The 26815-nt window shown below is 41.6% G+C and overlaps 1 protein-coding gene across 3 annotated transcripts; it reads left to right on the top strand.

The window, feature by feature from the left end:
* The first annotated feature begins 43 nt into the window (after positions 1-43).
* lmbr1l (limb development membrane protein 1-like) lies at positions 44-26002 on the top strand. Of its 3 annotated transcripts, none has more exons than XM_080734122.1 (18): positions 44-154; positions 1483-1746; positions 9367-9451; positions 12518-12551; positions 13335-13474; positions 15127-15230; positions 15901-16024; positions 16240-16308; positions 16454-16518; positions 16666-16738; positions 17516-17599; positions 18924-19000; positions 19113-19190; positions 19725-19798; positions 20516-20606; positions 22022-22088; positions 22408-22569; positions 23861-26002. In XM_080734122.1, the coding sequence occupies exons 2-18, from the start codon at positions 1684-1686 to the stop codon at positions 23953-23955; spliced, it is 1485 nt and encodes a 494-aa protein (XP_080590248.1). In that variant the 5' UTR covers positions 44-154; positions 1483-1683; the 3' UTR covers positions 23956-26002. The 3 variants fall into 3 exon arrangements, with proteins under 3 accessions (XP_080590248.1, XP_080590247.1, XP_080590246.1); XM_080734121.1 differs by having other exon boundaries at positions 55-154; positions 1480-1746; XM_080734120.1 differs by having other exon boundaries at positions 85-1746.
* Positions 26003-26815: the final 813 nt, after the last annotated feature.

Here is a 26815-nt window from a genome sequence, read left to right as displayed (position 1 = left end):
CAATGAATCCTTGACCATCTCTAATAAAAAAGACAAATGGTCTTCTTAACATGGGGGAACTGCATCAGAGAGAGTACAGTTTTTGTATTTTTGTTTGTTTACACATGTAGGTTACAGGTTACTGTTCATAAGTACACTTTTGAGGTGAGGTGAGGTGAGTAGCTACTTTTACTTTAAGTGTTTCCATTTTATTAATATACTTTGAACTTCTACTCCACTACATCTCAGAGGCAAATATTGTACTTTTTATCCCACACAAATTATTTGACTTGTACCTCTGTACTTTTTGCAAAGTGTAAAGTATTCAATCAATTAGTGACAGCTTTACTTTACAGGTTTAGATTATTAATACGAAACACATAAAGTGGGCTAATTCAATTCAGCCCCACCTATTACCAGCTGCAACATTAATGCTTTATGTCACAATATTACTGTGAAATGGGTCATTCTGCATAATGTGTAGCCTACTTTTACTTTTAGTGCTGTGTATGATAACAATACTTGGGGCGGCTGTAGCTCAGGAGGTAGAGCAGGTTGGCCAATGGCCCATGGGTTGGTGGATCAAATCCCAGCTCCTTCTGTCTACATTTGTGTCGAAGTGTCCTTGGGCAAGACACTGAACCCTGTGTTGCTCCCGGTGAGCTGGTTGGTGCTTTGCATGGTTTCCACTGCCACCGGTGTGTGAATGTAAAGCGCTTTGGATAAAAGTGCTATATAAATGCACCATTTACCATTTACTTGGATTTGTATTCAAGCAAGTTTTGTATGCAGGATATCCACATAGCCTACAGCTTTTTTCCCCTTCTAAATGTTGGTATTGCTACTGCTAATTAGGTTAAACTATTTTTCTTCCACCACTGAATATAGGCTATGTACATACAAGTGGCTGTGCTGTCGATAGGCCTATATTTGCATAACCACCTGTAGGGTAGACCTGACCTACAATCAAACTTAGGCAATTTTTATATTATCAACCTTCTCTTTAATTCTTGCCAAATGTCATGTTTATTGTACCAAATTTGCTAACCAAAGTCCAAATATTGTTGTCTTAGCCTACTTAGAAACCTTAAAACACCATACAAAACATTAAAGCTATGAAAACCAGAAGATTGTGTGATGAATAATTGTCTAAAGTCTATAACCTCAAGCTTATTTATTTTATTCTTTCTTTTATTTTTCCAGTATTGTAACTGCATTTTGTCCTGTTATTTGTAATTGTAGCCTACTGTTGATATTTTGTCAATTAAAAACAATCCTTTTTGACAGATAGCCTATGTTATGTACAAAATATGTAAATCTATTATGCTTGTCAATAACAACGTCAATCAATCAATCAATCAATCAATCAATCAACCAATGATTCAATCAATCAAGACTAGTCGACTACCACACCACCCCATACATCTCTCGGACCGCCCCCCTCTCTCCCTCTCTCTCTCTCTCTCTCTCCCTCTCTCTCTCAACCCTCCTTGTCCTTAGCAGCAGCAGCTGAAGCTGGTAGAGTACAGTACATAGTACACACAGTCAGCGGGACACCTTTCACGACTCGGCGGACCATGTAAAATGTGGCTGAGCGAAGCAGACAGCCACGTTGTATCAGTGAAAGAGATGGTGGTCTCCTTCTGAAAGCAGGACACAGGACAGACAGGAGGAGGACACGGTCACGCTGTGGTCGTGGGGAGAATGGACGCGGACGACGTGTCGATCAGAGAGCAACTTTTCCACAACCGCGTCCGAGAGACTATAGTAAGTTTATTGCTAACAAACAACAGTCCAACCTAGTTATTTGCATGAATAACAAACCACACGCTAAAAGAAGTACACCGAGAATCCATTAAATACATGCATTTCTTGCGCCCGTTTTTTTAAAGTATGTCTGGCGTGCCGTGTTGTGTGTCACGACCAGCAGTTTTTTTTTCTGTAGATTAAAAAGCCGTATTTATACAACGTCGTACGGAGGTGTCGGACGCTAGTGGCAAAGAGCCGATCTACAAGCTCACAACGCATCGCCTGGCGACGCGTTGTGAGCTTGTAGATCGGCTATTTGCGTTCCTCAATGGGTGAACGCGGCGACCAGTCAGCTTTACGGTCTTTTACAGACGTGTGTGTGTGTGTGTGTGTGTGTGTGTGTGTGTGTGTGTGTGTGTGTGTGTGTGTGTGTGTGTGGATGCAGCTGGGTCATTATAGTAGGAATGTGGCCGAGACACAATACAAAGGGGCCAATCTACTCTGCAGCACCCCGGGGCCCTTCCTTCTTCTTTAGACTGCTGGCCTGAAATGACCCGTCCCGTCCAGGGGGGCTCTTTTGTTTTTAAATGCCCATGTTTGTGTTGCTGTCACGGCTGAAAGATTCTGACTGCTATGTTGTGAATGCTATGCATTTACCCCCTGATATAGCCTATATAGATTCTTCCCACGTTGGGGACTCAAAGTTACAGTGTAATTTGATTGCGAGACCTAACTTGAAGATCAGGTTAGATTAGTTACAGCCCGGGATGCATGGATAGGGATCTTTAACCCAGTCATGGGCAGCTGTTCCTTTACTGTACTCCATGTTCTGATTGCCAAGAGAGGTATCTGATAGCTGGTCTGCTGCTGGTGCACTGTACATGGCTGGCTATATAGGCTATCACATAGCCCTAGAATGACTGATTGCACTTTGCAAGTTGCAACATATGGCATATCAGCCATGGAAAGACAATATGGAATATCAGCTCATTATAGGGCTGTATTCCTTGATACAGAATAGAATATAGAATAGAATAGATCTTTATTGTCATTGTCACAAGTACAACGAAATTAAATTACAGGCTCATATATGACCTGGTCTGCATGTTGAGAGAAATTCCTAGACTTTATCATTATCATCTACATCTATTGGTCTATAATATATAGCATTTACTTACATCCACCTGTACAGTAGTCAGAGAGCACAGCCTGTGCACTATCTGGACGGTGCACACTGCACAGTGTTACAGTTTCTCATGTAATCATGATACCATCTCTAAAGTGTGAAGTGAATGGAATCATTTCTGTTCCCTGTCTTCACATTTGTTCTGTTTATATTGACATGAAAATGAAGAAATGGCCAGCACACAATGAATGTCCTTTTCACATGGTTTATTTACCTCTCACAGACAGAAACGATGGACACGTTTCGACCAACTAATCTTCCTCAGCGTTGTCAGCGTCTGTTTATATTGAGACAGGGAAGGAAGTATGAAGTGTTTGTGCAACAAACATCGATTTGAAGCCATTAGCTATTGATTGAGTTGTTTTCTGTGTTGACTTGGCTGTTTGATCAGCCGCTTGCACAATGGGTTTAACCATTGTCCTACCTGGTCTACAAGTGATACTGTAGGTGTGAAATACGTATCCTGATAAGCAGAAGAGATCTCTAAAGATAGGTCATACATAGCTGAGTATACAGTACCACATTATGGTTCCATGCGGCCAATGAAGTCAACCAAACCCTTTTCAGTTTTGTGTTAGACAAGTGGACATCACTGGATTACACAACCACAATGCTATATTTACTTACAGTTGCAGCTTTCCAGAAGTATTACAAAGAACACCTCATATTTATATCTTTGGCCTTGTTTTAGTGTGACCAAATACAGATACATCTAAAAGTACATTTTCTTGAAACTTTCATATTATGTTCTATCCATCTAGATACATTGCACATGCAGTGAATTATCCCAAACCTTTTTTGTTAAGATTTAGATTTGTTATGGCATACAGCATACAGTTGCTCCAGAAGTCCAGTGGGAAGTTTCTGCAGTCAGTTATGATCTGGGGTGCTAGGGCATCTGCAATGCTTTTTACACAATATTCTAATTTTTTTAGATTGATCTGTATTCAGCCCCTCAAACGCTTAAATAAATTTGCACTTTCGTAGTGCACGCACGCGGCCATTCATGCATGCGCACGCACATGTATACGCACCATAGGTGTTGCATACAGGCAGCGACTGATTGGCAAACATCAGCCTCAGCGTTGAATTCAGACACACAATGCATTTGTTCATGTTTTCTTCATTTTAATATAGTTTCTATTGAAGGATTGTCACAGGATACTTGTTCATGCTTTCTGATTGGTTAGGTGAGTATGTTTACATGAAAATAACGTGTTTAACATCTATGTTAATGAAACCACTGAAAGACTATGTTATTTTAATTCTGGTGAAAACCAGCACAATTTTGTATTGAATGATGAAAACCAGGACATATATTATTGTTTTAGAGAGATTTGTCAGGACACACGTCGCACACCCAGCCTGAAACCGGGACAATCACGAGCCAAACTGGGATATCTGGTCACCCTACCTTGTTGACATTGTTGCTTTCACCTAATGCTCTTATGGTCTGAGTCACACTGCCCCCAAAGCTCCTGGACAGCCTCAAGTGCTTACCTGTACAACACTCAACTCGCCATCATCATGGTCAACAGAGGCTGTTATCTCTGGTCACTCAGACACTCACTACATGGTTTTAGTTCACAGTGACCCCTCACAGTAAAATCCCTCTGTGTTGATTTTCTCTGAGAGTGTTCAAACGGACCCACAAGGGTCTTACTTGGTTCCATTTGTCTCAGAGTGTTTAAATTCTCAGAGTTACACAGACACACAAGGGGTCCATTCGGTTCCTACTGTCTGGGACCCACTACTTGTGAATGTTGGAAGATCACTTTTTTTTGTAAACCAGGCTGTGATGGCAGTTATTCACATTATGTGTTGTTTGCTTAATCTCTAATTGGGATGATAAACTGCAATATGGCCTAGGACATTCCGTTTTAGGACTTCTAGCTTCCAATATTACATTAAGACATTTCTCTAAAAGTCCTACATTTTATTACCTCCCGAACACGCAACGTAATTACATTGCTGTTGTTTTGATTACAGCTGGCTTTGCTTGTACATGCCATAGATGTTTTTTTTGTGATAAAAAGTAGCCTAATCTAAGACATTTGTACACAATGCCGTAAGCAATTAGCCTAAACTGAGAAAGACGAATGCTGTTATGCCAGTTCCCCTGGCAACCGAGTGGAGTTGTTAGACGATGAGTTGATTCGTTAGTGTTAAATTACAGTGACATTTCTTAACCAGAATGCTGCTGTCAGCTGTCTGCTTCCTTTTCACTGCAGAAGGAAGTTGTAAAGATGGGTGCAAAAATGCTGAGCTTCAGCTTGTTTTCATCAGCACAAAGAAAAAGGTGTTGAGGGAACTTGGTGCATTCAAAAATGTTTGGCCAAATTCTCAGTTCTGGTGGTCTGTCAACACAAAGAGATGATTATGGATGCTGAGCGCCCCCCTAAAAACTGTTCTCAACGGCTGGCAAAGTGCTGCCAGTCTTGGGCATTGCCAGTCTGAAGCGCGTGTTTCTACCTACAGTCCTTGGACTAAGGGTCTTTATTCTGCTTGATCCCACCCCTCTATTCATGCAATTGTTTCCTGCATTCCCATTGTTGGATTTATAGCAGGCTCCTTGCTGAATTCAGACAGAACCATTGAACATTTCCAAAGCCTGATCTGATTAGCTGGTATGCTTAGCACGTTGTTTTGAAAGCTGCAACATTGCATCCATCTTAGAATAGTTACCAGTGACCATTACTAGCTGCACTGTTAGCCCTTCGTTTCTCAATTGATATACATTTCTGTTTGGTATAAACTAGCATATGATTTTTAGTTTGTTTGTGTGACAACTCTTTGAGACGCATTATTTTGGGGCATGGCCGAGTCCGATCCTATACACTACAGTGATATGTTTTTCTGTCTTTGCACAAAACTATGGTTCAGTATTCTAGTGCAAGGATCTGCAAGATGAAAAAAGACATCCAAATATAAATATTTTAAGCTCGCAAGCCACAAAAAGGAGCCAAAGAAGAAGGCGAAGCACCTTTGTACCTCCAACTCACTTGTGACGACAATTCCCATCTTCTTATTCGCACGTACTGTAAAAGAAATAACTTTTTTTTTTAAGATTTGTTTTTGAGCTTTTATGCCTTTATTGGTAGGACAGTAGACTGACAGGAAATGGGGGGAGAGATGGGGAGTGACACGCGGCAAAGGTCGTCCGGATCGGGAATCCCAGGCATCCATTCCATGCCTATGTGGCAGTGTCTAAGTGGTATGTGCCTGGACCAGTAGGCCAGCGGGTGCCCTGAAATAAAGGGTTTTGAGTCCTTTTAGATCGATTGCTTGTCATTATAGGAGGCCAGTATGCACCTTCACTCATCTGTCAGCATTAAACACTCCCTTTTTAATTAAAGAAACAGTGAATGTTTGTTTCCATGCCAAAGGTTTGCTTACATGTTGTTTACACAGTATATAGGTCTGCATAATGTTTTTTTTCTCCCAATCTTATTGTTTGCGTTGAGAATTGGGTCAGCCTTTTCAACTTCTTCACTCATGGATAGAATAGGGGGAGGGGAGCCCCCTGTTGCTACTGTACCATATGTCCCAGGATCCACTACTGTATAACGTTTCCTTTGTTCATAGTTAAGAATAAAAGAAGCTCTCCATTTTGTTGTTAAAGGGCATTTCTGCTCGTTTCCCCTAAAACTCTGCGGTGTGCAGTGAACACTACTAGACTATACCGCTGTAAGCGTGGCATTCTGAAACATGATGATTTTGACACACATTTGATGATGATGACACACATTTCAATCATAATATTACATGATCTCTAAAGTACCTCAGTGAGTTGCGTTTGGCTGTTTTGGATAAAATGGCGATTTATTGGAATCATAAGTATGTTGAGCTCGAATCTTCGCCCTTGCAAACCGGTTTTGACAGGCAACCACATCCCTGTTGTCTCATACTGTAGCTGCCATGCTCCGGAGGTTCCTCTTTACACCTATTGTTTTGTGTTGCTGTTGTCACCTCTGAGACAAGACCCTGCATCCTGCCCCCTTTGTTGCGCTTCCTCTGAGCTCCACGCAGCCAGAATCCTCCTCAGACAGAGTTTCCCCTCCTACACATTTATGCCGTGTCATCAAAAAGCCAGTTCTCCCTCAGTGTATACATTTGTGTCACCGTTCGTTATTTGAAACAAGTTTTGCACTGCACAAGTGCATAGGAACACTTTTCTTTTCTTTTTTCAATGTCTTTTTTATTTGCTTTCTGAAATATTTCTAAAAAATATTGTTGTAAATAAGTGTTTTCTCTCTCCTTCCTGCCCCAACCCTGCTCAAGAAACCTTAACCTAGCCTAGCGCAGCTAGACCATCCACCTATGTTAAAACAAGGAGGGGATGCAGTTAGTTAGTTAGCTGCATTAGTGTATAGGCTGGCTATACCAGGCTACAAGAAACCCACCTCAGAAGTCTCACACATTCTGGTACCAAATTGCAAATTTCATTTTAGTGGAAATGGAGCAACCTGATGGAGTTTAGCTTTTTGTTGAAATGGAATATGAAATAAATTAATATTATTGATGTTATGAAATCAGGGCCTACATGTTACCATTTTGGTATCCTGAATCACCTTTTGATTGCCTCGTCCCCTGATTCAGCTGACTGAATATGAGTTTAGTCTTTTAGGTTTATCTAGAAGATGTGGTCCTTCTCATTGTAGCTTTGGTTTACTTTCCAAATCTTTAAGAATCTTATGACCAGCTTTAGGGTGGATGCATGGCTGGCATCATGTGATATTACTATTGTTTGCCTTTAGTAGCCATACAATAGCATTCCCTTGGAGTAAAAGGTTCAATGCTACAGCAGACAACAGAGTGCTCAGTGAAAGCAGGGCAGGCTTAGTCTAAATATGCAGGCCACAAAGAAAGTTTCAGTTTCAGTTGTGGTCAGCAAAGAGACTATATCCATTTAACTCTCTTCTCTCTCTCCTCTTACTCAATCTCCAGACATAATCCATAGTAGTTCATGACTCCCCCCACCTCCCCCCATGTTAGGATAAACTGGTAATCTTCATACTCCATCTGTCTGCTGTTGTAGAGCCGTATCAAAAAGAAATTGCTTAATCTTTGTTGTTTTCTGAAGTGATGCATTTGATTTGTTTAAAGGGACATGAAACCCTGTCTGATTATATAGTTGGTGTTAGTTCAGGTTCAAAACGGCAGCAGATTAAAAACATGGCAGGCTAGTAAGCGCTACAGCTAATAATAAAATTGATAATAGGTGTGTCAGGTTTCGTTGCGCAAATGTGCAAGCATAGACCGTAGAAAACAAACTGTATTATTGTCAGGGCACAATTACACACCTAAATCTAACATCCATTATTCATTTGATTCGCTATAGCTGTGTTGCTCCACATCATGGTGTACTTTAAGGTCAGAATTATGCCGTCTGCCATGCTTTCTTGGCATGGCAGGCCAAGAAAGCCTTCTTCTCAAACCTGGCATCATGGTTATTTTTAAGAACAGGGTTCACATCATCACCATGTTGGCTTGTGGTGGAGATTTTCGTCAATTTTGCCACGGACATACAAAATGAGTGGACAAGTTGGACAACAATATTTACCAGAAATGCATAAAGAGGTAGCCCTGAATGACCACAACAGTTCTGTAACTCTGAGAGTGTACAAATGGAACCAAATGGACCTGTAGGGTCACACTCTCAGATTCACGGGGTTCCTTCCTTGCAAATAAAACGTTTGAGAACGACTAGTACTAGTGGACTCATAATGCGTCATAGTAAATAAAGTGTCATACATATTCTGAAGAAAACCTGGGCCTTGACATTCAGTAATTGGGTCTTATGATCAAAATAATAACATTATATTGGTGTGTAAAACATAAAATCTAAAATGCGCCAGTACCACGGACACATTTGTCCGTGTGCGGACATATTGATGACCCCTGGTTAAGAACTGGGGCACTCTCTGAGTCAGCTTGGGTCTCAATTATGTCATCGTTATCTCAGAGTCACTTTACCACTCCTTGTACCCTCAGATGTATTTTATCGTCTCTTCCCTGGATGTTCTGTATCGGTGTCAGGGACACCTCTTGGCCTATCAGATACACTGGCTCAGAGATATGAGCTTAGAATGGTTGCTTAACCACTATATACTTCCTTGACCAGGAGTCTATATTCAGTCCTCATATTTCTTTGGCCAATCTAAAAGCTCACAATGCGTCTTGTTGCAATGCGCTGTGAGCTTGTAGATCTTCTATTTTTGCCAAGTGTTCACCTGTTTTCTCTGAATGTTATGTCATGCCCAGGATCGTGACGTGATTAAGAAACTTAGGACCAGACTATTTGTGAACGAGGCTGTGCTTTATGTCTCTAGAGCCAACTGTTCTTCCAACCAAGCTATGCCCTGACATAGGCAAAAAAGAATGAATAATGAGAATAATGATGATGATGGTATTCATTTAATGTTTGCTTTCTCCTTTCCTCTCTCCAACAGATCTGCGTTCTGCTGTTCACATGCCTCTATATGGTGTCTTACATCATACTCACTCACTTCAAGAAAAACGCTGACTTTGTCACTGGTGAGTATTGGAAAAAGGTGGTCGTTAACGCAGACAAAAGAATCACAAAACGCTCTGAGAAGAAAGCCGTCACTCTGGGCCAATGCCGGAGGGGATAAACGACAGTGTTGAAAAGCATGCTGGTTACATTCATGTTTTGGAATTTTTCTTCCAAGTAGAATGTAGGCCTAGGCCACACCTTCAGTGCAAGCACTGCAGACGTATAACTTATCTTAACTAGACTAGAGAAATCCCCGACCCTGGAGGAAATAGCCTTGTAGTCGTGGTGGAAGATTATAGGTACTGGTTGTGTCTTTGATTGTAGGTTCAGTTGGTAGGTAGCTAGGTAGCTGTCAGTGACAATAAGTTAAGTATAACTTACAAACTTGGGTGCATTTTGTAATTTTAATGTTACAATCACAAACGTAACCATGTCAGTTAAAGCGCCACTTTAATTTTCATGAATACATTTTAATTTTGTTCAATCCATATGGTTGTGTATGCTAATACGATATAACGTATACAATTAGGGTGATTATTGAGACATTTAGATCGAGTCAAAGGTCATGTCTCACCTAGTCACAGGGTCTGACACAAATTCTGACCTGAAGGTCAAGATTCAATTTATCCCCTGAGAAAGCAGGCAGGCTCTATTAGCTCAATGGTAAAAAAAAAATAGGGCTGAGAAATGAATGTTCCCGACATTAAAGGTATAAAACACGTTACAAAAGGTTTAAATAGAAGAATCAGTACTGTCACTTACATTCTTAATTTTCAAAAATATTAAAAATCACCAACTTCATTTAATAATCAATACCTCATCATCGATTTTTGTGTTTGGGGGTAACCTTTTTTTTAATTTTTTATATACATGTGTGTACAGTGTGTCCAGGTGTAACTATATCCAGCGAAGGCTCTGGAGGACCTTGACCAGAACACAGGCCTGAGGCCTGTAAATTTTAAATGGGAGTTACGTAACATGTAACCACTGCCTGACAGGCAAACTCCCCATGGGTCAGGTTGAGGGAGGGGCGGTGAAGAATGTTCCTACAAGATAAACACACAGCATCATACCTAGCTGAAGCCCCCTTTGGTTGAGCAAAAACCGCTCAAAGAGTGCTTGTGTTGACCGGTGACAAACAGCAAGCGTGTTGAATCGATTTCATAATTTTGAAGTTGGTTCTGGACAGTATAGCTGGTGTTTGAGTCGTTTAGTTTAAGTGTTTGGTTACAGCCTATTTGGACATTAGCTGCTTGTTTGCTCTTATAAGTACGGGCCGCATGCGTGATCACTTGCTCTTAGAATAATCTAATGTAATCAAAGGGCATCTCTTTGGAGCCAAATGAGTAAATCTAATGTACTTATAAAACTAACTCACTTGTGTGTTTTTATGTTTGATGCCATCAAAAGGATAGCTCTCAAAAATGCGTCCTTGTCCTGGCTGCACATGTCATCAGCTTAAAGGAGTAGTTCACCCCCAAAATAACTTTTTTTCTATTGATTTCTCACAACATGGAGACTTGAGTTCAACAATATTTTGATGGTGTGGTTGCCCCTGCAGGGGAATCAACAGGGGTACATTTATTGTAATTATTATCTTAGGATTGCCACAAAAAACAAAGGATATTATTGAACTCAAGTCTCTGTGGGGTGAGTAATCAATAGAAAAAAGTAATTTTGGCGGTGAACTACTCCTTTTTAAAGGGGTAAATATTTTAAAATGGAAACATTTGTTAGATGGGATTTTCTTTTATTAAGAGTTAGACCTACAGTCGTCTAATAAAAACATACATTCCAAGTGTTGCTTTAGAATTTGGTTAAATCAAGTTATGTAATAAGTTCCCCTTATTGGAAACAGCTGTGGCATCTCTGGGACAGGGGCGCAGCTGAAGTCTGGAGGACGGCCAGCTCATTTATTGGGTTTTGGAACTTTGGAAACATGCTGTGCATTTAGTCCCCTGCTGCTGTTGATGTCATCAACTGCATCGGCAACAACACAGCGGTTGTGCCTTTCGGCTAAAACAATTCAGGCAATTGTGCAATATATAACATGTGTGATATAACTGTTGTTTTTGGCACTCACTAGTGATACCTGGAACTGGTTTCACAGATTTGCCATCGTTTACAATGTTACTTGTAAGAGCAGGTTTCTGCATGAATTATGTTACTACATTATTAACTAAAGTTAGGTGTGAGAGAGAAAATAAATTAGTTATGGAAAAAACTATAAAATAAAGTACAGAAATTGTGTTTTAGTCAGTCAATTTGGTCAAATTTCTCAACACAACAAGCATTGAGGAGGCATTGGTGCATTGTTTACAGACTGGGATTTCTACGTGACTGTGAGTCAACTGCCTTCACAAAGTGTTGTTTGTATAACACCAAACCAGTTTTCTTATAGAAAGTGCTCTACATTTTACATTTTACTACATGAACCATGAACATGTTTACAAGATACAGACTTGGGAGACTGGATAGACTTGTGTCGAGATGTTTGCCTTCAGATTTGTCACCTTTTCTGTTGCTAAAAACACCTCGCAATGTAGAGCTAAACCATAACCTGCCTTGGAGACTACGTTTGCCAGGCATTATGGTCCGTGTAAAACCAGCGAAAACATTAAGGAATTTTAGCTGGAGATATACGAAGAGTGTTTTGAACAAAGTGTTCTGAACGTGGAGGCCCCCTCACCCCTGGAGGCCAGAAACTGCCTCATATCATGTGGTGGGCTGCGTTCTCTCTCTCACTTCTTTTCCCATATCGCTCAAGAGGAGCGAATCCATCCACACTTGCTAATTTTCATCTGACCTAGGCGGAACAGACACAATGTTCACATTCCTACATTTTCAGCTCCTATCTGGTCAGGGGGAGCTGGGGACAGTAATCTATTTTCAACGCCTCTCTTCACTTGCCAAGATTCTTTTACCTGATACCGTGTCCCATTTTTTTAAACGGGAGACATGGTGTAGTAACTGCCACATGCCGGCAAACATTGATTTGTTTATCTCTCATGTAATCTCTGGATCAGTTATATAATAATAATAATCTTACATGTGTTTTCCATGTTTTTTTTGTTTGTTTCTTTCAGATGACATTGAAGATGCCACCGTCAACAAAATTGCGTAAGTGAAAAGCCCTAATGATTGACTGACCCAGCATGCATTGCATTCTGCTCTCACCCGCTCTGTGTCATCGTGGAAGCTTTGTGACAACACGAGCCACTTGTACTTGGCTGCAGTTTTATTGCCCAGGCTGCTCCTCCCTGCCCTTTTGTCCTGACATGCTGGCACTGACACCTCTCCCTCCTCCCAGGACCTTGAATCCTAATTTATACTCGGACATACGAGAATAGCTGACGCAAAGCGTTGCGTTATTTCCGGCAAATGTATTCTTTGTACAAGGAAGTATGAATTAGACTTCAGTATTAGACCAACTAGATAGATTATAGTTATAATGGATTATAAAAAAAATATTTATTTTAATAAAATCGATGATAAATTATAAATATACTGTATGTAACTCGTGTGTTCTTGCTTGTTGATTAACTAGTTATTTTTGTTTACAATGTTTAACAGCAGATCGGACCAGTCGATTCTTTTCTTTTCATGTTGATTCGTTGACATAAATAAAATAAAAAGTATTTAAAACACGCTTCTTGATTATTCGATTCATCGAAACATTCATCAATAGAATGATCACTAAGAAAATAATCAATGGTTGCATCCCTTTAACGTTAACCCATTCAGGCCGGGAACACATTTTAGTGTATGGGAGGGGCTTACAGTACATGTACAGTATGTAGCAACATATTTGTTTTTGTAGGCTAATTTCTGTTTTTGGCCTAACTATAGGTTAGGCCTAAACATTCGCTCAATGGCTCCTGTTTTGTCTCTTTGTGTGTTCAGGTTGTGGCTGTGCACGTTCACCCTCTCTGTGGCGGTGTGCGCCGTTCTCCTGCTCCCCATGTCCATCGTGTCCAACGAGGTTCTGCTCACCTTCCCACAGAGCTACTACATGCAGTGGCTCAACGGATCACTCATCCATGGTAATGCTTATTTATCGCCCACTAGCTCACACCAGCAGGGGAGTCGCACCAAATTCTGGGCCCTGGGTACAAGGATTCACTGCAGGCCCCCCGTTTTGTGCTTTATCTATTGAAAAATAGCAGATATACAAGCTCACAGCACAGCACTCCAGCGAGCTTGTAGATCTGCTATTTTTGAAAAATCTTGAAAATGTTCTAAATCAAGTCTTTGAATATTTTAAATCCTTCTAAGGTTTTTTGAAAAACCTGTTTCTATATCAGTGGTGCTCAAACATTTTCCTTGTGAAGGACCCCCAAAATTATATGTATTTGTCCACGGACCCCCTAACCCAAAATATTTAGTTCCAGGGATCCCCCCAGAAGCAAAATTTGAGTTACAAATGTTTGCTTAAAAAATACATACCGGTATACAGTATTCAAAGATTTGAGCACATTTTCACGAGATCTAGCAGATCTACAAGCTTGCAGCACGCTGTGAGCTTGTATATCTGCTATTTTTCAATAGTTAAAGCATGAAATAATTAAGGCCCCTCCACCTTGGGCCTTAGTAACTCAGTACCACTTTTCCCCCCCTTGTGACTCACCTGCACACCACCAAAGTTCACAGTTGCTGCTCTGTTGCCACAGACAGCACTGCGCTGTTGTTTTTAAAATGATATTGGAATGAAGGAGGAACACTGCTCAGGGCTCAGTCAATACAACACCCCCCAGCCTTGTGTACAAAGGGATAATTATTATGGATTTTGTTCCGTGTGACATGTGTGAACTGTTTTGTGTGTGTGTGGGGCCTGCCGGATGTTGTCGCCTGATATTGGCTTATTTTCTTTTATGATGTGGGAAAGAATCTAAGAAATTCCAGTACATAAAGCAGAAAGGGCGTTTGTGGTCATATCATTGCATAGTTTGTCCAGCAAGCGTGTGGGAAAACACATGCTCCGTGTTGTCTTCGTGACAAGTTGCTAACTAGTTGAAATGCTTTGTTGGAAAAGTCAATGAACAACAGCCCTGTTTACAGCATATATATAACAGCATACATCCCTGACAATCTTCACGTCACTGCATCTGCATGGCAAGCCATGTATGTGCTGTAGATACATTATCTGTCCCAACTATCTGAATTTGTGTTACTCCGAAATATCAGTGTTTACGTCGAACCCAAAATCCATTGTCGGCCGGGCTCTAGTGTTGTGTTCAGACAATGTTCGTGGAAATTAGTTTCTGCACCTGCTGTTTACTCCACGTGAGTCTACAGACTACAGACGTGGTTTTTCAAGTCTGTACTCCCCCAGGCCATCGCAGCGTGTTGTCAAGTGTGCTGGAGAAAGGTTGAGTGGAAAACCATTGAAGTTCAAAAGAACACGTGCCATTTAGTAATTTAGTACAGTTCCACAGAGGAAATATGTATTCTGAAGGTGCAGTGTTTGTCTGTCAGTGCCCCCCCCCCCTTTTTTTTGCCATGTTGTACACTGTGCACTGATATCACCCCATAGATGTTCTGGTGAAAGTCAACATTATCATCACTGCTACACTGCCTCACAATGGCCAAATGTGGTAGTGCATGTAGTTCACACATTACATGCAGTTTTCTGACCAGGAGGAATGCTTGGAATGAAAACCACTAACATTCGGATGATGTTTTTCCCTTTTATCAGGCTTGTGGAACCTAGTGTTTCTCTTCTCCAATCTGTCCTTGGTCTTCCTCATGCCCTTTGCATACTTCTTCACGGAGTCTGAGGGTTTTGCTGGGTCCAAAAAGGTACAAGCTTTGGAATTCTTCTTCCCACATAAGCGCTGTCATCACACACCTTTAACCACATAGACCCTAGCATCCCTATTATAATGTTAGAACAGAAATGGCAGATCTACAAGCTCACAACACACGGCGATGAAGCATGTTGTGAGCTTGCAGATCAGCTATATTCAGACATTTGGTGTAGAGGTAAAAATAATTGTGAGCTAGACTAGATCCCTAGGGGACTCTGTTCAGCTAAGTATATAGTATATAGGGGGTTATGTTATTAAAAGGATACATTTACAAGCCCATGATAAGTGTAGTAGTTCGGCCATTTTCAGAAAAGAGATTTGGCTGTGGAGGAAAAACAAATGTGTGGGCCTAGAATAGACCCCTGTGGGACTCTGTTCAACTAAGTACATAGGGGTGCATGTGGTTAAAACATTAGATGATGATAAATAATAGTAATGGTAATTTCTCTCTATATGTCATGTCTCCTGTGCCTGTAGTGCAGTGGTTCTCAACCTTTTCAGGCTGTGACCCCCAAAATAATCATATTTTAACTGGGGAGTTAATAATCTGGGGACCCCTCAAAATAATTCGGGTAACCACCCTGGGGGTCCCAACCCACAGGTTGAGAAGTGAGAACCACTGCTGTAGTGTACATCTAACCAGTTGTTGTTGTTGTGTGCAGGGTGTGATGGCGCGGGTGTACGAGGCGGTGGTGCTGCTGCTGCTCTTGGCTCTGCTGGTGCTGGGCATGGTGTGGGTGGCATCCGCTCTCCTACACCACAACATGGCCAGAGAGAGTCTGTACGGTGAGTCAGCTGCTGATTTAATGTAGTTGTTGTAGGAGCATTGGTCCTCTTCAAAATGGCACATGAGATGTTGTTATTCATGTAGTTGTAGATTTGTCGTTTTTGTTTTTATAGTAATAACTGATTTTTTTTTTTTTTTTTACTATCTAGCTACCTACGTATCCCATTGGTTTCATTTTGGGAACAAATGACATTATTCTCCTCTTTATTTACAGACCTGTGGGAGTACTACCTGCCTTACCTGTACTCTGGCATCTCTCTGTTTGGAGTGTTGCTACTCTTGTGTAAGTATTTGAACATCAGTATGCCAAGGCCTTGGAATAAGAAGGTTCTAACTGATAGGTTTGACAAAATAATTGGAGCACTAAAAAAAACAAATCTATAAAAGTATAGAACAGTACAGAATTTAAATGTTTTCTTCCTCTTCAGTGTGCACTCCGTTTGGGTTGTCCCGGATGTTCAGCGTCACTGGCAGCCTATTAGTCAAACCACGAGTGAGTGACAGCCACAACGTGCCCTTTCTTTATATGTACTGTATATGAACATGAGAAAACAAATGGCCACTTCACATAGCTGTTGCCCTGGAGTAGACGTAAAACCCAGTAAGCTGACTGGCCTAACTTGTCTTGCGTCTCCCACAGTTGTTGGAAAATATAGAAGAAACTCTGAGCTGCACAAAACTGGAGGAGGATTCGCTCTCCAGGCAACTGAACCGTGAGTGGGCCACATTCTTTATTTCTCTAATTGTGTTGTTTTTTGTTGTTGTGTTGTCTCGCCCCCTAGTGGAGCAGAAGTCCTGGGCAAGAGGTTGGGATCTGAGGGCATCTGGGTTGCGATATCCCTGTGCTATTTCACATAGAAATACATTTTTATTTGAGGATTGTCATTACAGGCATAATACATTACAGTGCTTCTCGCATCAATCCACATTTCCCAGTCATTTCATAGCTACAGCTGATCTCGTCTCTCTAAGTTAGAATGCTGAATCATTTTCTACACAGATATGTCCCTTTTTCTATTTTTCCCTTAATTTTTCCTTAAACAAAACAATATGTGAACAATAAGTGAAACAGCTACCCAAACAAACAAATAAAAACACACACAAAAAAGTGCATTCTCAATCTAAGAAAGTGTGTTTTTGTCATTTGAATATTCATATCTGGTTAATAGTCAGACTAAATATGGTCTCGATGGGCTTACATACTCAATCCAATTGTCCCAATATTTGGCAAACGTCTCTACCCTCAAAAAGAGCTTGACCTTATCCTACATCCTTAATTCAAATCCCTGAATGACAGCTATATTATTTTTTAGAATTAATCCCTATTCTAAATCTGTTCTCCGAAAATGGCTGGTCTACATTCTGCTAATTTCGGCAGATGTCCCCCCCAAAATAGGGATGCTCAACTGGATACAACACGTTCTTCTTCTGGACTAATTTGTTCAGTGTTTTATTTTGTTGTGATTGAGTGAGTGTTGTTTTGGTTGCAGGCGGTGGTTCTTGCTGGGTTCAGCTGAACATGGAGGTGATGAGGAAAGAGCTCCAAGCGGTCCAAACCAAGCGCATCGCTCTGGGTAAAAGACAAATACAGTTTGTTGCTCTTGTTTGTTTGTGGCATTTTTATGCTCCATGTCAGCTACAGTAGGTCAGGATAGGGCAGTGATTCTCAAACCGTGTGCAGAGAGACAAGTCCATGTGTACCCTGGGAATTTCAGACAGCCACACACTATTGCAATAAATACTGCTATACAAAAAGTAATGTGATTTTATTTATTTTTACCAGTTTTATTTTCTGCCACTGTTCAACCTGGTGACCCCATTTTTAGCATGTCATTATAGGGGACAATTTAAATATATAAATGATTCTATTTGTAGATTGTAAAAAACATTTTTAAAAGCTCCATAACCTCAGGTTGTAGATCTGTAATTTATTTTGTTATGAATACAAGTGTGCCTTGAGAATATTTTGACTTTCACTTGTCCATTAGTGTCCCTTGGGGTAATGGTCTGTTCACTAACTGTTTGAAATAGAGTGAAGCACTTAGAAATAGAGTGAAGCACGCACATCCAAAAACCAAATGACACAGGTGCTGGACATCAATACGTAAACTGGAGTAAAGAAGGAGCACACTGTTCAACAGCTCCTGGTATAGATTATAAATGTCTGAAGAAAAACACAATTCTACTGGGAGCTTTTAAACAGCGTGCAAAATTCCTCTCCTTTTGTCCACTAACTGTTTGAGCCACCACACATCGCAACAAATGCCATATTTGATGTATGGCTTTTGATGTATGCGCGACTCAGCCTGAGTATGTATTGGCCCCAAGCAGGGGCGTCACAAGGGGTAGGAAAGTGGGACTGAGTTACTAGGGCCCAAGGTGGTGGAGTGTGGAGGGGCCTTACTTATTTTATACTTTAGCTATTGAAAAATAGCAGATATACAAGCTCACAGTGCGAGCTTGTAGATCTGCTATTTTTGAAAAGTTGTGAAAATGTGTGAAAATCTTTGAATATATATATTTTTTAAGCAAACATTTCTTACTCAAATTTTGCTTCTGGGGGGTCCCTGGAACTAAATATTTTGAGATGGGGGTCCGTGGCCAAATACATATCATCTTGGGGGTCCTTGACATAGGTTTCTTGCACACATTTTCACGATTTAAAAAAAATAGCAGATATACAAGCTCGCAGCACGGCACTCTGTGCACTTTTCAATAGTTAACATTCATGGGGGGCCCACAGTGAATCCTTGTACCCAGGGCCCAGAATTTGGTGTGACGCCCCTGGCACCCGAGACTGGCTGCCAGACTCTCCTCAACAGCGATGGCACTGTAACGGTACGCCCATACACTGACCTGCTCTCACCATCTCTCATGTGCTCTCTCTCTCCCCTGCAGAAATGCGCAGGAAGGCATCTCCATGGCAACGTAACCTGAGCTACCCATTGGCCATGCTCCTCCTCTTAGCTCTCACGGTAAAGCCGAGCGATATAAAAACTCCATGTACCTTTTTTTCCACTCTCAACAGTATGATGCCTGCCCTTTTTATGCGTTTTCATCGCTGTAAACATGATGTCACTGTTTTAGGTGGTGTGTGTGTTGATGGTGTGTTTCAACGTGCTGGAGCTGCTTTTTGATGAGACTGCCATGCCCAGAGGAATGGAGGTGAGGCTGTAGTGCACTGGTTTTCAACCCTTTACACATCAAGGTCCATTGTTTATTCAGCATTTGAGCCACGGACCACCATTTGATGAGATTTAGCCTCTCAGACCCAAAACGTACAATTTTGTCCACAATTCCATGCTGTATTGATGTGGTACCATAGGAGAGATAAATGTTGATCAAAATAACAATTCTTCTACATTCTCGAATTGTGTAGACTTATGCTTGTCATGGAGACTTGAGTTCAATCATATTTTTTCACATTCCTAAGACAAAAGAAATGATTATAGTGATTATAGTCAATTTAATAGTCTAATCTAAACTAAATAAATTAGTCTGATTAACCCTATGTTGTAATTTGTTGGACAGCAGTGTCACGCAAATGCGCTGATGTGTGAGCTATAGTTTTATAGTAGATTAAATGGAATGGTTGGATTAGCTGTTGTATTCATAGTAGAGTGGCATGTTTCCCATGTCAAAGCACCTCTAACTCTGTCTTTGCTGAAGCTGACTGATGGTGGTCTGTGTGTGTTTCAGGATCCTCGTCTAGGAGCTGTTTCCTTCTCCGTATTTGGATCACTGGGAGCAGCGGTACAAGTGGTCCTCATACTGTATCCTTTTAACACTCACGATGTGACTGCGAGCGTACTCACATGCAGTACAGTCTCACACGAGCCACGTTTTAAGTGCTTGTGTGATTTTATTTTTTTAAGATCTTTTTGGGGCTTTTCTGCCTTTTTTATTTACAGTTGAAAGTGGAGATGGACAGGAAACAGGGGAGAGAGACTCGGTGCGGCGCCAAGACCCCGCTATCATGTCCTGGGATGTGAGCGAAAACACTACATATCCCATGATGCAACTCGGCTGCCAGCATCAGGAATCTCCATAGGCTCCTATTCATTGCTGATGAACAACTTTATCTCGGAATCTACTTCCACAAACGCTTCGAACGCAGAGAACCGCTTTTCTTTCACGGCGACACTGGTCCGTGACGATCGGCCGCGATTAGAATGTTTCATTTCCGTGTGAAAATAAACATACATAGACACGTTTGTGGCTTCCGGGGCTCTTCAAAATAAAGCGCAAGTGAATGCCGGCACTCTATAGCCAAATAATTACCAAAATAATGCATCCCACGTGTTAATCAGAGAGAGTCTGCTAGAGAGATTTTAAGTAAGCAAGGTAAACATGAGGTAATACATCAAATGCATAGAAATAGTAATCTAGGATCATGGCTAAACTGAGAACCTCTCAAGTGTTGGACTGCTGTGTTAATGTATGCTTCATGATGGTACTGTACTGTTCTCCCTAACGCTGACTCTGCTCAGCTACCTGATGGTGTCCTCAGTGGTGGGCTTCTACAGCTCTCCTCTGTTCACAGGGTTGCTGCCTCGTGCTCAGGACACCAACCTCACACAGGTATGACTATGACCACTGCTGGCCTGTGGACCGGAATATTCTGTTGTCGGGCAGAAACCTTTTAACCATCAGGACGATTCTTGCAAAGCACATTTTTGGACACTGCTCCTACAGATTTTGGCCTAAAATCACGCAAAGCAGTACACAGTATCTCTAAAGTCATGTCATCAACATGGATCTGTCCCATTTCCCATATTCCCCCCTGATTGGCTACCATTGCCTTCTAAAGTTTGTGTATGCGACCTGACGGTTGCTTATCTCCCGATTAGGGAGTCTTACTGGTTATACTGTGTTGTATGACAGTGTCCCACGACTAAAATAGCCAATCCACGAGCGCTGCTATTTTCGGAGCGGGACACAGTGGTACGGTGGAATATAAATGAAGCATTCGTTAATTTAACTGTCCCTTTGTTTCAATGGTGGAAAAAGTACTACATTGTTTTACTTAAAGGAGTGGCGACACCGGCCGAAAATTAACATTATGATACAGTAGGTCACGTGGTGTTTCTTCAAACAGTCTGAAAAGGAGGCGGGGCCGTATCAGTTAGTAGTGAATGTATACTTCGTCCGTCGTGCGGTGCCGCACAATGTATACTTCGTCCGTCGTGCGGTGCCGCGCACAACATGATGGCTTGTTGTTAGCGTGTAGCCCGGCTAACGCTGCACAGCACGGCTATTTGCGAGCATAGATGTTTGCGAGAGCTATTGTGACACACACACACACACGCGCGCGCTAAAGCGCACACACACAGGCTACACACACACAGAGTGTATGAGCCACGGAGCACGGACCTCAGTCAGAGACAGCAGGACATGGCTTGCTCCGGTCGGTCTACTCTGGTGCTCCAGTCAGGTTAGGGCAAGAGACAGCAGGGTATGGCCGACAAAACCGTCTCATAGACGGGGAGAAGCGTGTTGACCCTCGTACACCTTTTTTGACACCTTTTTTGAAGAAGACATGTACTTTTTTATCGGTCTAACCATTGATTTTATAGCGAATGCTATATAATTTTTACCCCTAGAACTGATAGTTTTAAAGTTGGTTTAGAAAGTCGGAAACACACCTCGGTCAGCTTTTTTTGGGGCAGTTTCAAAAGATAATGATATGGATACTCGACTCCGCGAGTCTCCGCCCCTCCCCCCATATTAGCCCAATCAAATTAATGTATTGCCGTTACTGTACAGAAAGTACTACTTTCAGTACAGTAACTACAATAAATTAATTTGATTGGGTAATTTAACATGGGGGTACATGACATCATTAAAAAAATTGGCTAATTTGATAGCCATAATTAGCTGTTTTGGCCGTGTCACGCCCCCTTTAAGTAAAAGTATCAATACTGCCAAGCAGCCGACCGAAACATTCACCTGTCACATTTTAACCTGAATATCTGTGCCTCTCTTTCCCCCTTCAGATCATTGGGAACTGCGTCTCACTGCTTGTGCTCAGCTCAGCACTGCCAGTCTTTTCACGTACACTTGGTAAGCCTGTGCTCATAAAATATACTATTTTTACATTGGCAGTTTACAATCTAGGTGTTTAGCAGGCGCCCTTATCCAGAGTGGCTTACAAAGTGCAAGTCTATGTACACGCTGCACAGACGGGGTCAAATAATGACATGCATAATAATGCCAGATTGTGCTGAATAGGCAACTTCTGCATGTAGTTATATTCCTGTCCACTAGAGGGTGCCGTGTGTGCACTTATTGGCTGCTAGTGCGGTCCAGACTTGTGTTTGTAGTTGTACCAATGCTTTTCAGTTGTCCATTTTATTTAATGCTTTTTCTTTCTTTTTTTTAGGGATCACCCGCTTTGACCTACTTGGGGATTTTGGCCGATACAACTGGCTGGGGAACTTCTACATCGTGTTTCTTTACAACATGGTGTTTGCTGGGCTTACATCCGCCTCTCTCATCAAAACTGTGACCTGGGCTGTACAGAGAGAGCTCATCCGTGCATTCGGTCAGTCTCCCTTTTAAAAAACATATATGCAAGTTAGGGATGCACCAAATGCATAATTCTTGGCCGAATCCGAATACCGAATATAGGAAACACTTGGCTGAAAACCAAATACCGAATAGACACATTTTTTATTATCTATAAAAATACACCATTGTACCATTGAGCTACATGATTATGGCAAAACCTATAAGAGTCCATATTGAGATCAGTTACTATTGTGTAGTAAATTAGTAATAAAAGACAATATGTCTCAAAATATTTGCATGCCATGCAGTTGAATTATTGCATATTAAAGAAATATCAATTAAAAAATAAAATAAAATATTGAATATCCTATACTGTATTTGGTATTCAGTATTCGGTAATATGCGGTGTTCGGTAATATTTATTCGGCCGTAAAATCTGTTCGGCCGAAAGCTGAATATGTGTTCTTTCGCACTATTCGGCCGAATATATTCGATGGCCAAATATTGGGTGTATCCCTAATACAAGTGAAGTGGGATGCATGTACAGTACCTGTATTTTGATTGTACGATTTTACTTTGCATCATGCTATTTATTTATTCCTAGATCAGTGGTTCTCAAACTTTGTAATTTCAAGTGGTATCGGTACATCTCTATCTGCGCACTTGGATGGACAATGTAAGAATTGTTCCCGACACACATTTCCCTATGGGCTGGTCTCTTTTCCTCAGATAGAAAGTGTACAATTCTTTCAGGAAAAGTGTAAAGGGACAAGAAGCCAGTAGGGTCCCCTTAGGGACCCTCAGGCCCCCGCACAGCACACACACACCCTCTACCCCTCCGCCCAACACAAACAACGGCTCTGAGCGTAGACACGCCACACACACGCACACTCCCCTTCCTCATGGCACAGATAGCATCTCAGCTACACAGCCGCTCTCCTGCGTGTTCCCCACTGCCTCCCTGCTCGCTTTTGTTCTGTGATTGATTGACTTTTATTTTCACCCAAATCAGCTTTTTTCTCAGCTTGGCTTGTAATGCGCTCCACCTTTTTATAACTGAGTCATACTTGGGGCTGGACGATATTATAGCAATATTATGATTTGAGATTATATCCGGGATTTGTAATATTCTGATATGGTGTCGTCTTTTCCTCCTTTTAATCGCCCTATTTTATATTTCAAATATATTTGAAAATAGTGAAAATGGACAATCTACAAGCTCACAACATGTCACTGTGTGTTGTGAGCTTGTAGATTAATTAAATTAGATTTATTTTTAATGATTACAATATGGATATCCCTAGTCATACTGTTTTGCCTTGCAGGTCTCCACCGGGTGCGACTGCCCCTGGCTGTGTCTCGCTCTACCGTCCCCTTCAGCAGACTCCTCTTGGCCAGTGGGCTGTCTAAGATCCAGTGACTGTAGCCACTCTCTCACCATTCTGTTGCCTTTCCTAACCATGGAATATTTATTAGTATTCCCCTGGAATGAGTGCCTGTCGGATCAAAAGGCTGTTTGAAGGCGGTCAATGGCCTATCGGTATGTGGGTCACCCCCAATCCAGGGAGTAGAGGCATCTGCCTGCAGTTTGTCCAATGGGAGCTGAACTCTATTAAATGACCCAGACGGGTCGAACTGGGCCCCCCAACCCAGTTTGGCAGGTTATTTGGCGACAAGGACATTTCCTGCTCGAGGCATTTACCTGAGCCATTTATGATGAATGGAGCGGCACAAAAGGGATCATGGCCATGATTGGGGTCCTGCCGCAATGTGATATGTCACAGCAAGCGACCCACAATACCTGATGCCTTACGGGAAGAAAAAGACCAAAACTTACCAGATCCATCATTTGGCCATTGCTCTGTCAACACATGTAAAAGTCAGCAGAGTTATTTTGGAACATTACGTTGTGGCCATGACAACATTTCCTTTTCCTGCTCTAGGTCGAGCGAGTGCTCTTTTCTCCGCGTCCTCCCCACGCTTTCCCTTCCATAATGTGGTACCACTATTTTAAGCCGGATTCATACGCTGTCGCACAGCGGTGACGTGCGTAGAAAATAGACGACCTACAAGATCACAGCGCAGCTCGACGCCGCGCCTCGCGCGCTTGTAGGTCTGCTATTTTGGGCACGCGGCACCGTCGTGCGACGGAGCATAAATCAGGCTTTAAGACCCTGTGTGAATCTCACGTTCATGTGTTCAGCTGCCTGCCCTGCCCTGGTGTTGTGTTAGTTAATGAGAGGAAGTGAGGAAGTTTCTAATGGGAGCAAATGAGGCATTGTGTGCCTATACGCCATCTATTGATCCACAGAGAATATGGGAACACGCTAATGTTGACATTTTGGAGACCTTTTTAAAGGCCCAGGTCGAACATACTCATGGATTAAAAAGTATTTGGGTGTTCTTTTTTTTCTAAATGATGTCTTATTCTTGTTGTCTGGGGATATCTGTGATTTTTAGATCGATACATTGTAGGATATGATGAAAATGAATAGCTTTACACTTTACACTGTCTTTATGCAAGACATGTACAAGTCTTTCTCCCCATGATGGGGTTTCCTAATGCCAAGTCACACTGCCAAGTGACAATCTGTCTGTAGGAGGGATTTCAGCCTTAGACCAATGTAACTGTGAAATTGTTCTTGTTTTGTTTTTATGGGGAAAAGGTGCAATACTTTTTACTATTACTATAAGTTTTACTTTTAAGCACATTTTTAACTTCTGCAATTATTCTATACATACAATGCATACAGAAAAGAAAAGCTTTCTTTTCAGACATTTTTGATTGTCTTTTTTTCTGATCTGGTCGTGGTTGTTTTGTGGACTCGTGAATGCATAGGTTAGTTTTGTATTTATTGCTAAAAGAATGAATGTGACTTAACAATCTTCCCGTCGTGAAATCTATTCAATGTGCATTTTTATTCATTGAAATGACACGCATTCTAAAATGCGAATTGTGCTTTACCGTTTTGTATTTGTCTGATAGTGATCCTGTGTCACTGTTTGCCTTTGCTGTATCAGCAGTTTATTAGCTTTTCGATTTGGAAGCCAGCAGGGGGCAGTGTCTCCCAAATTCACTGTGTCTGCTGCTTGACTACCTGTCCTGAAGTCCCTGTGTTCCTAGTCAGTTACTACATGGAGCACAATAATTAATTAGGTTAACTCGTTTAATTTTGTCTGGGAAATAGCCTTGGTTTTGGAAACAAAATAACTTGTTATGTTTGGGGCATTTGGGGACTGTCTTTACTTTAACATATTGACCTACTATGGGACCATGGGATCTTACAGTAAAAAAACAAATAGTTGAAAATGTGAAAATGTGATGATACAGTTGAAACCTAAGGAAAGATGATGTTCTCAAGGTGACATTGTTTTTTGTGTTTTTATGGTTTACTACTAAGGAACTCTTAAAAAGCTCTGTGACATTACAGACATTCTTAAAACTGTATTTTCACCCACGCTGTTGTTTTTCGAGAAAAGCAATAAATGCATTGTTTTCCTATTTAAGCCTCGTGTCAGTTTTTAGATGGCTGAACAATTGAGCGGCTACACAAAGTATTTGTGCTTCCCCAGAGCACCATACTTATTTGTACGGCATGGGTGCAACAAACGAGACTATATACTGTGGCTATTCTGTCTTGGTGTTTGGCAGGCGTGTGTGAGTGTGATGGGTGAGCGTGCATGTCTGTCCTTTGTGTCCCTCCACCCTTTGTTGGCTTTCTTTAATCAGCAGTAGAAGAAAGACATATTTTGGCCTGCCTGTCAACAGTGGGCAGGAGCGACGCCGCTACAACCGTTGCCCACGCTTTCCCCGCTTGGATGCCACCGCGAGATAAAAAAAAACCCTCCTTGAATCAGGACGAGGGGGTGACGTTCGCTCGCTTTCGCTCCTTCATCTCCCCAGCTCGTCACCCGCACCTCCTTTTTCTTCCATCCGTTTTCCTTGCCTATTGTTCATTTCCCCCTCTCCTTTTTTTCTGAAGTCGGAACAAGCAAATCCCCGAGCCCCTTGATTAATTTCTCCCTCCTTGATTTTTGTTTGCATTTCTTTTCTTGTTTTCTTTTGTTGGATGAGTTTAATTGAGTTTATTTGGTTTGGGTTTTGTTTTGGGTTGCCTTTCCTCTGTTAAAAGGGAGTCAGCTTCAATGTTCCCGGAAAATTACTTATACATCAGAGAGCTGGTTATTCTGTGAGATATGACACATCTACAAGCCGTGCTTGTGCATTACTGACATGGGCCACATTTTGGACATAAAACCAGTTGGTATAGGGGATGCAG

Source organism: Nannobrachium achirus, assembly GCF_963921795.1.
Source record: "Nannobrachium achirus genome assembly, chromosome: 9".
Taxonomy (NCBI): Eukaryota; Metazoa; Chordata; class Actinopteri; order Myctophiformes; family Myctophidae; genus Nannobrachium; species Nannobrachium achirus.
This window is presented reverse-complemented; position numbering and strand designations above follow the sequence as displayed.

Coding starts and splice junctions, on each gene's coding strand:
- lmbr1l (XM_080734122.1), top strand. CDS start 1,684: ATGGACGCGGACGACGTGTCGATCAGAGAGCAACTTTTCCACAACCGC. Junction 12,552..13,334: donor GCCACCGTCAACAAAATTGC/GTAAGTGAAAAG, acceptor TTGTGTGTTCAG/GTTGTGGCTGTGCACGTTCA. Junction 20,607..22,021: donor AGGACACCAACCTCACACAG/GTATGACTATGA, acceptor TTCCCCCTTCAG/ATCATTGGGAACTGCGTCTC.